Source organism: Psammomys obesus, unplaced genomic scaffold (genome assembly GCF_907164565.1).
Source record: "Psammomys obesus unplaced genomic scaffold, mPsaObe1.curated_primary_1811, whole genome shotgun sequence".
NCBI classification, from domain to species: domain Eukaryota; kingdom Metazoa; phylum Chordata; class Mammalia; order Rodentia; family Muridae; genus Psammomys; species Psammomys obesus.
In genome coordinates, this window is record NW_026591598.1 from 3,833,799 (window position 1) to 3,849,243 (window position 15,445).

The window sequence follows — 15,445 nt, forward strand, 5'->3', positions numbered from 1 at the left end:
TGTGTGTGTGTGTGTGTGTGTGTGTGTGTGTGTGTGTGTGTGTGTGTTATACGGATGTGTGTTGATTTATCAGGGCCATATGTGTGAACATAGATTCACAGTCCTTTCTGGCATATGGCAATGTATTCACACTCAGCACCACTATCTTCAGGGCTTCATCAGCAGTTCTGAACTCCCATAAACTTTGAGAGCTGAAAAGAATTTTTCTTTGGCTCAAGCTAGATTTGGCAGTAAAACTTCCTTTCACCAATAAAAGTCTATTTATAGGCTTTATTTATCCAAGAGTTGCTATTCATAAGCTGTACTGCATCTCAGCCCCTACTGGGATTGTTAATCGCAATGGTGTAGGTAATGTCTTATCATTCTAAAGGGCCCCAAATTCTGAATTCCAATATACGTGGGGCTTGGAGGTTTTAAAGTTAGGCTCTGTGGGTCTGTGGCTCTCTATTGCCATCCAGTCTAAGAAGAAACCTTAAAAGGCAACAGTATCTGTTAAGCAAAGTTTGTTTAAAAAAAAAAAATTTTTTTTTTTTTTTTTTTTTTAATGTGAATGCAGAGTCAGAATTTAAAAAGAAGCTCGGCAAAGTTGCAAATGCCTGTAATCTCAGCACTCGGGGAGGCAGAGGCAAGCAGATCTCTCTAAATTTGAGGTCAACCTACAAAGTGAGTCTAGGACAGCCAAGGCTTCACAAAAGAAACTCTGCCTTTAAATGAACAAACAAGAGCGAGTGAGCATTCCATACTACTCCACACCCAGAATAGGCCGCAGGTGTTAGGACTGACTGATGATGCTTTCAGTAGGAAATGACTTCAAGTGTAGGCGTGGTAGGTAGTCATCAGGAATGCATTCAGAAATCATCCCTGAGAAATGGCCCCAATGAAAAGAAAACTGAGACTGTTTTGTTCAGTATTCATTATTGACTACCAAGGATGCACCACTTGTTATGGGGCCACAGGGAAAAGAATCCTCTCTGTCCCCTCTCAAGAAGCATGTGGTCTAGCTAAAGAGATAGGACATCTAAGAGCTCTGATGTGATGAGTACCTACACAGATGCAACCCCGTGAGCTAGGTGTGCTGGGATCCCAGAAACTGGAAGTCAGAAGCAGCAGGTTCGGCTAGCTTGAGTTGGTCAGCAAGTCTCTGTCTCAGAAGGCAAGGGTGCTGGAGAGGTAACCCAAGTTCAGTTCCCAGCACCCACAGGTAGCTCACAGTCACCTATAACTCTGGCTCCAGGGGATTGATGCCCTCTTGTGGACTCCTCAGGCACCTCTACTCACATATTTATATACACTCACACAGGTTCCTTCTCTCTCTCTCTCTCTCTCTCTCTCTCTCTCTCTCTCTCACACACACACACACACACACACATACTTTAGAATAAATCTTGGTGCTAGAGAGATGGCTCAGCTGTTAAAGAGTACTGGCTTCTCTTGCAGAGGACCTGGCTTCATTTTCCGGCGACCACATGATATCTTACAGCCATTTTGTACCCTAGTTCTAGGGGATCTGATACCCTCTTTTGGCTGTTTTAGGCACCAGGCATACATGTGGTGCTGGCAAACACTCATATACATAAAATAAAAAAGAATTGAAAAAAATCTTTAAGGCTGAATGTGGTAATGGTAGTACATGCCTTTAATCTCAGCACTTGGGAGGCAGAGACAGGCAGATCTCTGTGAGTTTGAGGCTAGCCTGGTCTACAAAGTGAGTCCAGGACAGTCAGGGCTGTTATACAGAGAAACCCTGTCTTAAAGTGTGTGTGTGGGGGGGGGGGGGAGGCAAGAAGCTGCCCAAGCAGAGAAAGCATTTACTGTATAAGCCCAGGAACCTGAATTTTACCCTAGAACTCACATAAAGGTGGGAGGAAAGAACCAAGTTCGCAGAGTTGTCCTTTGACATCCTCCCAGTCATAACAGAGACCCACGGGTGTGTGCAGGAGGAGAAGTAGAATAAGTGGGGCAATAAGGAGAGGACCAGAGATGGCTTGTGAACCAGAGATGGCTTGTGAAGTTGAAGGGTGATTGTAGTTTAGCAGGTGCTGATGGGATTGGTGGGTGGGATTGGATATAGGCAGGGTCAGGGGTAAAGGGGTAAAGTTTTGGTGTGAGTGGGTTAAGGGCTTGTAGAGAGAGGTAGGGGTGAGGGTGAGAACTGGGGCTGGAGAGGCATTTTGGGGTTATTTATAGAGAACTTTATGTGCTAACTACACAGGTTCAAGGTTCTATTTCAAAGGTCACTTAACACATAAATGAGCTATTGAGAATGATGCTATCTTTTAGCTGTTGATTGAATGGGTTGGAGGAGGCGAATGCAGGCATGAGCCTTGCAGAAATCAAGGCTGAAATTAAGGCATGGCAGGAGGGATGAAGAAGAGGTTAAATATAAAGGTATTTAGGAGAGCTTGATGTGGCACATGGCTTTAATCCTAGCAGTCCAGGGCGGAGGTCAGTGAATCTCCGAATTTCCTGGTCTACGTATGGAGTTCCAGGCCAGCCAGGATTACATAGTAAACTTTTATCTTTAAATAAATCAATAAGGATAATATTCCTAGACCTGGTAACTGAACACAAGAAGGAAAGAAAAATCTTGTCACCTCTTAGACTGGGAGACAAAGGGTTGGAGGACTGAGGCTGGAGAGGAGCAGAGGGGAATTGGGGAAGCTTCAGCAGAAGTGAAGGAAGGGAAGTTGTGGCCAGAGAGGGAAGAGTGGGGCTGTGGAGTAGTAAATGCAGTAAAGACCTGTTGACAACCAGCTTCCATGCCAGCTCCGGGGAGAAAAGGTTCCGAGAACTGCTCGTAGCTGGAAATCCCCCAATGGTGCCTTAAAGTTTCCATCCATGTCTTGAATGGAGACAGTCCATCCCACAGAGAGGGTTGGCAAGATGGAGCACTGCAAGACAGAGTCCTCAGCACACTACCCACCTGTGGGGCAGAGCACACTAAGAGGCCTTTGAATGCATAGACATTGTAGTCACAGCTTCTTAGGCTGAGAGGCTCACTCTGCTGTTACAGAGCCCCAGGAGCTATAATGTTAGTGTCCCTATGTTAGAGATCAAGAAAGGAAAACCAAAGAAGGAAGTGACTTGTCATTTACATAGGAAGATAGTGGTGGAGAAGGCCATCAACTCCAATTCCCTGCGATATCCATTCCGAGACCTCGGTGCATGCCTGCTGCGCACCAGTCCCTGCATCTCGGAGTAGCCCAGGGAGAGCCAGCCCTGCCTCCTAAGGCTTATCTTCTAGTGGGAATGGCATCTGGTCTGGTATACATGAGTGATTGAAGATCTTTAGGAACTTTCGTGAGACAGCATCTCCTGTAGCATAGACTGTCTTTGGACTTGAACTTACTCTGTAGCTGAGGGTGTCCTTGAGCTTCTTGACCCTTCTGCCTCCACCTGCTGCATGCTGGATCACAGGTGTGCACTGCCATGCACAGCTTCATGCAGTGCTGGGGTGGAACCCAGGGCACAAGCTCTCAGGCCTGATAGAAATAGTATATGAATAAAATGGCTTGATATTAAAAGTGGTAGTACTAATTGGTAAACCTTTTTGTTTTTAGGTTTATTTAGGGTGTGTGCGGTTGTGACATAATGTATGTGTTTGTCTGTGTGTGCATGTATATGGAAGCCAGAGGTCAAGATTGGGTGTCTTTATCAATTGCTCTCTTGCTCTCTCTCTTTTTTGAGATAGGGTTTCTCTGTGTAACAAAGCCCTGGCTGTCCTGGACCCTCTTTGTAAATGAGGCTGGCCTCGAACTGTCAGAGATCTGCCTGCTTCTGCTCCAAAGTGCTGGGATTAAAGGTATGTCACATCCAGCTCTTTTATTTTTAAAATTTTGTTATTAGTGTGAGTCCACACATGTGTGTGTTTGTGGAGTTGGTTCTTCTTTCGTCTTTACTTGGGGAGCAGGGCTAGAATTTGGACTTAAATTGTGCAAGTGCCTATACTCACTGCACTGTCTCACTGGCTCTCCCCATTCTTTCCAGTCAGGTCTCTCCCTGAGCCTGGAGCTCATCAGTTGGGCTAAGCTGGATGGTGATGAACTCTAGCCCCATCCACTCCCAACGCTAATGCTAAGGTTACAGATCAGTGTACCACAATGCCGAACTTGCATGTGTGCTGGGGATCTGAACTCAGATCTGCATGCTTGCTTGGCTGCACTTTACTGACTGAGCCATCTCCCCAGTGCCCAAGAGAAAAACCTTTAAAAGTTGGTTGTGTTTCTCAAACTTTTCTGAAGCATCCAGGGACTAAGTATTGATATAGGGACATGGTGGGAGTATAACATTTTCAATGAGACCACAGATCTCTTGAACACCAGATAACTTCTAGCTCAGGGGAGTTGGCAGTTTCAACAGTAGATGGTGCTGCATTCCTTGAGATGTGATTCTTTATGTGGGTTTGGAGACTTTGTGATTAAAAACAAGTAAACAGCGTGAGTAAGCAGCCCCTCATCAAAATGCTTGGGACCTGAAGGGTTTGGGAGAACCTTTTTTTTTTTTTTTTTTAGATTTGCTTATATGTAATAAGATACCATGGAGATGATGCCCAAGTATAAACGTGACATTTATACACAGCTTGTACATACAGCCAAAGGTATATGTTTGTGTGTGTGTTCATGTTTGTGTGGGAGTGCAGGTGCATGCGTGAAATAATGTTTCATGGTGGAGTTTTCCGTTTCTGATCATCATATTAGCACTCAGAAAATTTGAGACTCACCATGGTGGCACAGGCTTGCAATCCCAGCACTTGGGAGGCTGAGGATGGGGGGTTGATGGAAGTTTAAAGTTAGCCTACGCTAAATAGTGCGATTCTGTCTCAAAAGACAAAAAACGGGGGCGGAGAAGGAGAGATGGTTCAGAGTCAAGTGCTCGCTACTCTTGCAGAGGACAGAGTTTGCTTCTGGCATCTATGTTGGGTACATTTTGGATCCAGTGCCCTCTTCTGGCCTTCATGTGCACACACACTCAAGCACACTTATCGCCCCACAGACTCACATACAAACACACAATTAAAAGTAAAATAAGCCTTTAAAGTGTGTGTGTATGTTTGTGTGTGTATTTTGTTTCTGAGGAATTGAACCTACGGCTTCATACATGCTAGGCAAGTGTTCTACTGAGGATCGAACCTAGGGCCTTGCTCTTGCTAGGCAAACACTCTACCACTGAGCTAAATCCCCAACCCCTCGTTTTGTTTTGTTTTAAAAACAGGATGGTCATTCTGTAGCTCAGGTTGACCTTGAATTCAGGGCAGTCCTTGCACTTGGTCCTCCAAGTGTCAGAATTATGTGTGTACGCCACCACTCATGGATAGAATTTCTGGATAATTATATATATATATATATATATATATATATATTTTTTTTTTTTTGAGACAAGGTCTCTATTATGTAGCTCTGGCTGTCCTGCAACTCACTCCTGGGTATCTTTTTGACCTTGAAGTAAAAAGATGAGGGCTCAGTGGGTGAAGATGCTTTCCCCAAAGCCTGATTACCTGCGTTTGATCCAGGACACACATGGTAGAGAAAGCAAACTCCTTTAAGTTGTTCTCTGACCTCCAGAGCATACTGTGACATATGTGTCCTGTTGTCCGTCTGTCTCTGCCCACCCCACCCCCGTCCTACAATAAAGAAATACATATTTTGATCGTAAGGGGCTGTGAGCTGAGGAAATTTAGGAGCTTCAAGAGTAGAGGTAAAGGGATATTGAGAACTTGCTTGGGGCGGTGGGGGAGTTGGCTACCACAATGTCAGGGTGAAGCTCTAACACCTGAGCCCAGGCTTGGATGGAAGGAGGAGTGGGCAATGTGGGTGTCAGGAGGAAGTGAATCCCAGAGGGACCAGCAAGAGCGAAGCCCTTGGCATTCAATGAGCTTGACAGGTTCCAGGAACCATGGAGAAGGAAACAGTGGGGCCAGAATGTGAGGGGTCCCAGAGGCTTGAGATGCCCAGGGCACGGCCTTCTCAATTTTTGCTTCTGAGGGTGAGTTTTATTTTCAGTGTGATGGGAAGTTATTTGGAAAATTTAAGCAGAGAAATGACCTCATCTAAAACTCTTGTGTACTTTAAGGTTTGCTGTGGCTGCTCTCTGGGAAGCTAACAATAGGCCTTATATAAGGAAGCACACAAACAGGAAGCTGCTCCCGTAGTCCGTAGTCCCAGAAGTTCTGGGCATGGTTTTGAAGGCAGAACTTGCTTCAGTTGCCAGTGAATTAAATGTACATGTGAGCGAGGAAATGGGAAGGGCCAGGAGAAGGCCTTGGTGTATTTGTTTGCTTGTTTTAGGTAGTTTTGTCTATCTCAGGCTATCCTTGAACAGCAGCGGTAGCCCACGTGTTGAGATTGTAGGTATGCCCCATCCTGCTAGTTGTTTTGTCAGTTGGACATTGTAGCCCAGACTGGTCTCACTTGAGGGAGTTCTTCTGCCTCATCCTTCCAAGCCCTGGGATTACAGGCATGTACCTCTGTGACCAGTGAGTGTGAAGTTTTGATTCTGATCAGCTGGTTGAATGCTGGAGCCATTTACTGGGATAGAGAAGATGAAGCTGGGACGTGGGTGTAGGAACTGGAGGAAGGTGTGGAACAGAAATGTAAATCAGTCCTTGTTTAGTGTTGAGTTGTTTGCATGCTGTGAAGCAAGTTCTATTTTCATTAATCATACTGTTTTTCCATAGCATCCCAGGGCAAACTGGAGCTGTGTGACCAGGGGCCCCCTAAAGACCCACACACAAGTCAGTGGCATCGCACAGATGACCTGGGTTCATAGTGCAGCTTGTGACTTGTGGCTTTTCTTCCAGGGGTATCAGATGCTGTAGATGGAGACTCTCTCTCTCTCTCTTTTAATAATTTATTTATTTGTATTTTATATATATTGGGGTTTTGACAGCATGTATGTCTATGTGAGGATGTCAGATCCCTTGGAACAGGAGTTACAGACAGTTGTGAGCTGCCATGTGGGTGCTGGGAGTTGAACCTGGGCCCTCTGAAAGAGCAGCCAGTGTTCTTAACTGCTGAGGTGTTTAGAAAACTTCACTCTGCTTTTCCTGCTCATTAGTCTCTTTGGTGGGCAGGACATTCTCTTGTGTCTCTATTTTATTTTATTTTTATCTGTCTTTGAGGCAGGGTTTCTTTACATAGCCATAGCCCTGGCTGTCCTGTAACTCACTGTATTGACTGGGTAGGCTTTGAATTCACAGAGATCTGCCTACCTCTTTTTTTTTTTCCCTTTTCCTTTTTCTCTTTTATTTATTTATTTATCTATTTATTTATCTATTTATCTATCTATCTATCTATCTATCTATCTATCTATCTATCTATCTATCTATTTATTTATTTGAGACAGGGTTTCTCTTTGTAGCCCTGGCTATCCTGGAACTCATTCTGAAGATTAGGCTGGCCTTGAACTCAGATATTCACCTGCTTCTGATTCCAAGTGCTGGGATTAAAGATATGCTTGCATCACCATGCCCAGCTAAAACAAATTTTTGAAGCTGGATATGGTGACGTGTTTTTTACTCTTATCACTTGGGAGGCAGAGGTAAAGTGGATCCTTATGAGTTTGAGGCCAGCCAAAGCCACTACTTAGGGAAACCTGTCTCAGTAAACATGTAGAAGTCAGAGTACAATTAGGGAGACTTAGTTCTCTCCTTTTACCATGTAGGTGCTGGGGACTGAAATCAGATTGTCAGGCTTGGAGTTGAGCGCCTTTACCTACTGAGCCTTCTCACTCGATGGTGGATCTCCATTTTCCTTATCGAGGTCTTACCAAAGCTGACAGTTGCCCCATGTTCAACTTGTCTGCTATTTTCTTAAAGTAGTCCACAGAGTCTCATGGCTAGCCTGGTCTCCTTGTGCCCCCATTTGCATTTATGTGGCAAGAGGCCCATGTGGAAGTGCTAAAGAGATGGCTTAGAGGTTAAGAGCACTTGCTGCTCTTGCAGAGGACCCAGGTTTAGTTTCTAGCACCCATATGGTAGCTCACAACCCAAACCCTAGTTCCAGGGAATGCTCTGCTATCTTCTAATTTTCTCAGGCACACAGGTAGTGCATATACATGTAGGCAAGACCTTCTCACACAAAATAAATAAATCTTAAGACAGTGGAGGGAGGGGGGAAAGAGAGAGAGCCATGTGTATAGTTTTTAAAATCCTGAGATTAGGGCTGGAGAGATGGCTCAGTGGGTAAGAGTTTGTGAAGCCCAATAGCCACATTGAAAATAAAAATAAAACTCTGAGGCCAAATGAGGTTAGGAGCTGAGGAAGAGAACAGCTAGGAGGGAGGTGCCTTGCTTAGGATTTTACAAGGGGCGGAGAAAAGGAGGGACCCTCCAAGGGCTGGTTCCCAAGGAAACAGTGACATCCATCCAGTGTTTACTTCAAGGAGGTGAGAGTGGACAGAGCTGCAGCCTGCTCTGACTGGGCCTCATGCTTATCAGTTACCATAAGCTACAGTTAGTGGAAGATTGCAGACATAGCCGAGGCTGGGCCCCAGAGGGCTGAGATGAGGCTGGACTGCAAAAGGTTGAAAAGACACAGGACAAGAGCAGAGGCTGGATAGGGATGAGCTTTTCATGGGGTTTTGATCTAAGCTCCTAGTACTAAAATCTTTTACAGTTTAGAACTTTTTTTTTTTCCCTTTTGAGATGGGTTCTCTCTGTAGCGGTGGCTGTCTTGGAATTTGCCCTGTAGACAAGCCCAGCCTCAAACTCAAGGATCTGCCTCTTGAGTACTGGGACTAAAGTGTATTATCACACATCCATCAGAACAGTTTATTTTCCTATGAAAACAGTACAGAAAAATTTCCTAACTTTACATCAGTTTCCTGTATCACTGTCTTGCACTAGGGATGGCACATTTGTTATCAGTATTAAACCCATGTTGATAGATTACTATTGACCAAAGTCCACACTCGGATTTTTACCTAATGACTTTTCTCTGTCCACTCTGTCCATGGTCCCATCCAGGACCCCCATGACACTGAACTGTCATGTGTCCACTTAGTTTCCTCTGATTCTTGCCTTGTTTTTGATGGCCTTGACAGCTTTTAGGAACACTTCCTTTTTCTCCTTAGAGGGAGAAAACATTCTAGAAAACTCTAGTGGGAGGGAACATTCTATCTGTCAAGGCTGTACGTTATCAATATTACTTATCACAGGTGAACCTTGACCACCTGGCTGAGGAAGTGCCTGTCACATTTCTGTCCCACAAAGCTTTGATTTTCCTCCTTTGCATACTTCATCCTTTGGAAAGGATGTCACTCTGCACAGGCCGCCCTGTAGAGTAGGGACTTAGCTCCCTCTCCGAAGGGAAAGCTGCTGTGTGAGTTATTTGGAATTCTCCCTGGGAGAGTCATGTCTCCTCATTTGTTTTATCATCCCATGATTATTTATTATTATTTTTTTTTATGTATTTTTAGTACTTTCCTGCTTTTAGCACTGTCAGAGATTTCAGGCTCATTTCGTGTGTTTCTTTTCTCAGTCCCCAGATAGCCATACTTCTCAGGAGCCCAGTATTAGAAAATTGTCCTAGAAGCTAAGGTTTCACATCAAGTGTGCTTTTGCTTTCAGACAACAGCAAAGCAGTATGTGTGTCTGTGTGGTGGGGGTCAGTTTTTTTTTTTTCTTTGAGAAAGGGTCTCATGTAGCTTAGACTCAAACCCCCTATATAGTTGAGGGTGAATTTGAGCTTCTGACCTTCCAGCTTCCAGCTCCCTAGTGCTGGGGTTGGTATAGATTACTGTACCCAGTTTATATGGTGCTGGGGATTGAACCCAGGGCTTCGTGCATATGAGACAAGCACTCACTCTCCCAGCTGAGCTATATCACCAGCCTTATGCGACTATTCCTTTTTAAAATTTATTTTCATTTTAATCATGTGTATATGTGGGAGTATATGATGTGTCGGGTCCCTGAGAGGCCAGCAGCAGAGCTGGAGTTGGAGTTGTAGGTGGTTGTTTCTATATCTAATCGCCTGCGTTAAGCTAAATGTTAATCCACATTGATAGTCGTAAATCTAATCCATCACCACTTGGATCATTCTAGCTCTCTTTGTTTGCTCATCTGAACTCTCCTGCTTCAATAGTGGGTCACTTGTCTTACATCATTCACCATCCCTTTACTCTGTGCTCATGTGCAGTAGTTGCCCAGCTGTTAATCTGTGCCATATGGTAGCCATATTCTGAACTGGAGCACAGTGCTTGCATGGCTTCCCACTTGTCCACTTGGGCTTACAGGCTACACATTTTTAAAGTTTTGTAGTTAACACTTTTTCCCTTACCCCATGTCAGTGTGGTTCCATGTTGTGATGGTTAGATGACTTTGTCATTTTCTGTATATCACTCCAGGAGACCCTGAGATCTTAAAGTAAAGTGATCTTATTCATTTATTTTTGATGGTGTCAGGAATCAAATTCAGGGCTTCGAACATGTTTGATAAGCACCCTACCACTCAGCCTCATCCTTAACCCATGAGTTGTTTTGTTTATTTTGTTTTTCTGAATCTGGGTCTCACCATGTAGCTCTAGTTGGTCCGTAACTCACTAAGTACACCAGGCTAGCTTCGAACTCACAGAGATCTGCCTGCCTGTATCCTAAGTGCTGAGATTAAAGGCGTGTATTTGCCCTAGTTTTTTGAGGCTGAGTCTCATCATGTGTCTTAGGTTGGTCTTGATGGGTGTGTATATGCAGATCCAGGTGAATATGGAGGACAGAGTTGGGTGTTGAGGGTCTTCTGCTATTACTGTTCCCAGAACGGGATAGAGTGGCTAGAATAGCTTTGTTTTCAGTGGCAAAACCATCCAGGTGAGCTACCTTTCTGCCTCTGCATGTGCCTTGTAAGACTGTACCTGCATGCCAGCTTGGGCCGGTGATTCCTTGGCCACTGCCTGAGTAGCTATGCTCTGTGTACTCAAGCACACTAGTATGCTTTAATTCCTTCTCTTCTTTAGGTGGTTCTAACCTCGACAGCTCGAAGCCAAATGGGAGAGGCCTGCTTATGGACCAAAGCTCTGGAGCCAGGTGTCCGGATAAACCAGAAAACTGGGTCACAAGGTACTGCAACCCTCCCTTCGTTTGTACCTGAAGACTGTCTTCATTAGAGACTCCCCCATTGTGTATTCCAAGTAACTGAAGGCAAGAACTGTTTCTACTGTGCGGGCCATGGGTGCTCTTACTGTGTATGCCAAGCTGCAGCCTCTTACAGGGACTGTTTACATCAGAGTTTCGTACTTTACTGTTTTAGAGCTAAGGAGCCCCAGGTGACAAGGAATTACATAAGGGAGTGGAGAGATGGCTCAGGAGTTAAGAACACTGGCTGCTTTTACAGGGAACCGGTTTCATTTCCAGCAACCACAGGGCTCCAGGGGATTTGACACTCTCTTCTGGGAATTGCACTCATGTGTACTTTCCCTTATGGAGACACACACATAGTTAAAAACAATATAATAAATCTTAAATAAAGAAAAGAGACTTCATAGGTTGGGTAGAGAAGATGGCTCAGTAGATAAAGCATTGCCCCACAAACTTGAGGACCTGAATTCAGATTCCTAGAACCTGTGTTTTTTATTTATTTACTTATTTTATTATTTTATTTTTATATAAGGCACTCAATGTCCTGCACTAGCCAGGAATCCTTTTAGAACATGGACTTGCAAGTACCCTAACTCTCCCGTAGAGATTTAAAAAGTGGTCTGGAGAATGCTGTGCAGTTCTGAGAACCATATCCACATCCCAACACCTGAGTAACAAACAAGCTGCTCTCACACGTTCATAACCCACTTCTCTGGGCAGGGAGATGAGGTATGGAGACAGGAAGATCATAGTGACTTGCTGGCTTCCATCCTAGCTTAACAAGCAGGAGCCCCATGTTCAGGGAGGAAGCTATTCCAGCCTGCCTGAAGGGCTAGACAGGAGGACAGCCAGCATCCTCTGGTGCACGCACACACCATTTAAAAAGTTAAACCTGGCAAGGTGGCACATTCCCTTAATCCTAGTACCAGGGAGGCAGAAGCAGATAGATCTCTGACTTCAAGTCTACATAGTGAGTTCCAGGCCATTCTTCCACACAGCAAAACCCTGTTTCAAACAAATAAACAGACAATTAAGCAAAAATACATGAAATTGAAAATGTTTAATTCCCTCCTCACATTCTTTTTATAATTTTCTGACTTGGAAAACACTTTTTTTTTTTTTTTTAAGTCCTTTCCCCCACATTGCACAATTATTTAGTGTGTTTTCTAGTGTCTTCTACTAGTGGTAAGTAGAATCATATGGTAAAAATAAAACACTTTTTGGTCAATATTTTAATTATACCCTTAAGCAACAATGAGTGTATTTGAGAATCCATCATTCTTGAGAACCATTTTGGTGTCTATGTCATATATTCTTTACAAAAAAAATTTTCTTTTTAAGATTTATTTTATGTGAATGGGTGTTTACCTGTGTGTATGTGCCACAGGTGTGTCTGATGCCCAGGGGTTAGACGATGGTGCCAAATACCCCGGAACTGGAGTTACAGATTGTGAACTACCATGTGGGTGCTGGGAACTGAACCTGGTTTCTCCACAAGACTGACAAGTGCTCTTAACTACTAAACCCATCTCTCCACTCACCCTTCCCCACTTCCTTATTTTATTTTGTTTGGAGATGGTATTACTATGTAGCCCTGGCTAGCCTAGAGTTTGATACATAGAGGAGAATGGCCTTGAACTTAGAGGTCTGCCTGCCTCTGCCTCCCTAGTACCAAGATTAGTGTGTGCCACTGTGGTGGTTGAAATAAAAATGGCCCCCACAGGCACACGGGGAGTAGTACTCTTAGGAGGTATGGCCTTGTTGGAGTAGGTATGGTACTGTTGGAAGAAGTGTATCACTAGGGGGGGCTTTGAGGTCTCAGATCCTCAAGCCTGGCCAGTGTGTCACTGTTTCTTCCTGCTGCCTACAGAGCTGGATGTAGAACTCTCATCTACTTCTGCAGCACCATGTCTGCCCGCAGGCCACCATTCTTCCTGCCATGATTATGATGGACTAACTTCTGAACTGTAAGCCAGCCCCAATTAAGTGTATTCCTTTATAAGAGCTGCCATGCTCAAAGCGTCTCTTCACAGCAGTAAAACCTTAATTAAGACGGCTAGCATGCTGTACAGTCTGACATAGCCTTACTTGATGTGTAAATACCAGTGGCGCTGTTATTACTTATGCGGTGTCTTAGTCAGTGTTCTGTTGCTATGAAGAGACACCATGACCACAGCAACAAAAGAGAGCATTTCATTGGGGGTTACTTTCTGTTTCAGAGTGATGGTGGCATGGAGGCTGGCGCTGGAGCAGTAGCTGAGAGCTACATCCTGATCCACAAGCAGCAGGAAGAGAGCCTGGGCCTGGCATGGGCTTTTGAAACCTCAAAGCCCACTTATAACTTCCTCCAACCAGGCCACACCTACTCCAACAAGACTATACCCCCTAATCCTTCTACACCTTTTGCATAGTGGAACTAAGCATTCAAATACATAAGCCTGTGGGGGCCACTCTTCTTCAAACCACCACCAGTGTCATTAGTCACTGCTGGGATGGCTTTCACAGCCTTACGTACTTTAGTTCATTAAGGCACCTTTAATGTGTTTTTTGCGTTGTAGCATAGGACCCTGTTAGGCAAATATGTCATATTTTTCTTACATTAGCTCTTGAATAATTTCTATCCTAGCTACAGATACTACATGATAATATAGTCTAAATTTCTATGGACTTTTTATTTGGTCTTACTACAAAAGGTCTGGAGGACCTTACAGTCTTGTTCTGTGAGGCGCAAAGATGCAGAAAAACGCTCACATCAGAGTCCCAGCCACACTCCCCTCCCTCCAGCAGGGTGAGCACATTCCACTTTTGTAGTACTAGGGGTTGAACCGGGACCCTGTACATATAAGTCAAGTGCTCTTCCTGTTGAGCTATATGCCAAGTTTTCCTTCTTTTTTCTTTTAAGGTTCCTTTGTGACCTAAGAGTCTTTGAACGTATTATCAGAAAAATTTCTAGGCCAGTTATACTGTGTAATCAATATATCAGGTTGCTTAATCTCCCATTTGTTATTAGCAAATAAATTTAACGTGGCCTCCTTTACTCCTCTGTGATTCAGGTGCTGATGTGTGGGAACATCTAGTTTTATATTTCTTTTCCATGCCAGACTCAAAACATCATTAAGATGCTTTCATTTTTCTCCAGACAGCCTAAATCCAAGTCTGAAATTACCGACATGGTTCGCTCCTCCACAATCACGGTATCGGACAAGGCTCATATTTTATCCATGCAGAAGTTTGGGCTGCGAGACACAATTGTGAAATCACAACTCTTACAGAAGGAAGAGGATTACACCTACATCCAGAACTTCAGGTAGCTAACTAGGTTCTCCACAATTTTATTTCTTTTGAGACAGGATATCACTGGGTAGTTCTGGCTGGCTTGGAACTTGCCATGTAGACCATGATGACCTCAAATTTACAGTAATTCCCCTGCCTCTGCTAATGGGGTGCTGGGATTAAAAGGGTGCATCAATGGTTTTTCAAGGCAAAATGACCATTCTGCTCTCTGGAATTTCAGCATCTGTTTCATGTACCTTGGATTCAGAAGCAAATTATTCTGTTTGATGTTTTTCCTTTTCAAAAGTATCATTGCATTCACTTTTTGGGGGTTGTGTGGGGAAGGGCATAAGTTCTCTCTGTTACCCAGCTTGGTCTAGAACTTAAGGGATCAAGTCATCCCCCTGTATCAGCTGTACAGATGCCAGGGTTATAGATACATGCTACTGTGCCCACCTCTGGGTGCTTTTCATTGACAGGTGTCCGGCAGTCTGTCCTCTGGGCAGGCACTGGTCGATAGACTGCAGTGGGCGGTGCAGCTTTCGATGGCTGCAAAATATTCACAGGGATAAATGAGTATAGAACACAGAGCAGTACCCTGAGTCTCGAGTATCTGCCTGAGGTTTTCTGTCCCCTTAGTCATTCCAGGCCTTTGAAGAAAATCATTGAAAATGAAATTTGTTGACGTCCGGTAATCCTGTTAGCTGGGTTCACAGAACATTAAATGAATAAAGCTTTCAGAGTTCCGCTGAGTTTTAAAAATCATTGCACTGGGACTATAAGGTGAAATAATATTGTTTCTAGGCATATGGTGAAGAAATAACCTCTGACCACTGGTGCCACTTTCTTTCCAAAAGGAATTATTAAGTGCTTTTCATTTTTTTTCCCTTCAGTAGAACACACAGAGCAAACATTTTGTGGCTTATGACTCGTCAATAGTTATTTAATGGGAGGAGGAATGTTCAGAGCAGGCTGGCTTGCTTTTCTTTCATTCATTCATTCATTCATTCATTCATTCATTCTTCTAGCTATGAGTCAGTCTATCTGTCATTTGTCTGTCTGTCTATCTATCTATCTATCTATCTATCTATCTATCTATCTATCTATCT

At 44.0% G+C, this 15,445-nt stretch overlaps 1 protein-coding gene across 7 annotated transcripts in view; it reads left to right on the forward strand.

Moving 5' to 3' along the window:
* The window catches only part of Inpp5b (inositol polyphosphate-5-phosphatase B), a 57,806-nt gene that overhangs the window by 24,582 nt on the left and 17,779 nt on the right, over positions 1-15,445 (forward strand). For 4 of the 7 annotated variants that reach the window (XM_055611066.1, XM_055611071.1, XM_055611068.1 and 1 more), the window contains 2 exons: positions 10,943-11,045; positions 14,203-14,370. In XM_055611066.1, the coding sequence (XP_055467041.1) occupies positions 10,943-11,045; positions 14,203-14,370 (271 nt within the window). Of the gene's footprint in view, positions 1-10,942; positions 11,046-12,933; positions 13,031-14,202; positions 14,371-15,445 lie in introns of all 7 variants that reach the window. The other 3 variants (XM_055611067.1, XM_055611069.1, XM_055611070.1) reach the window with 1 other exon arrangement.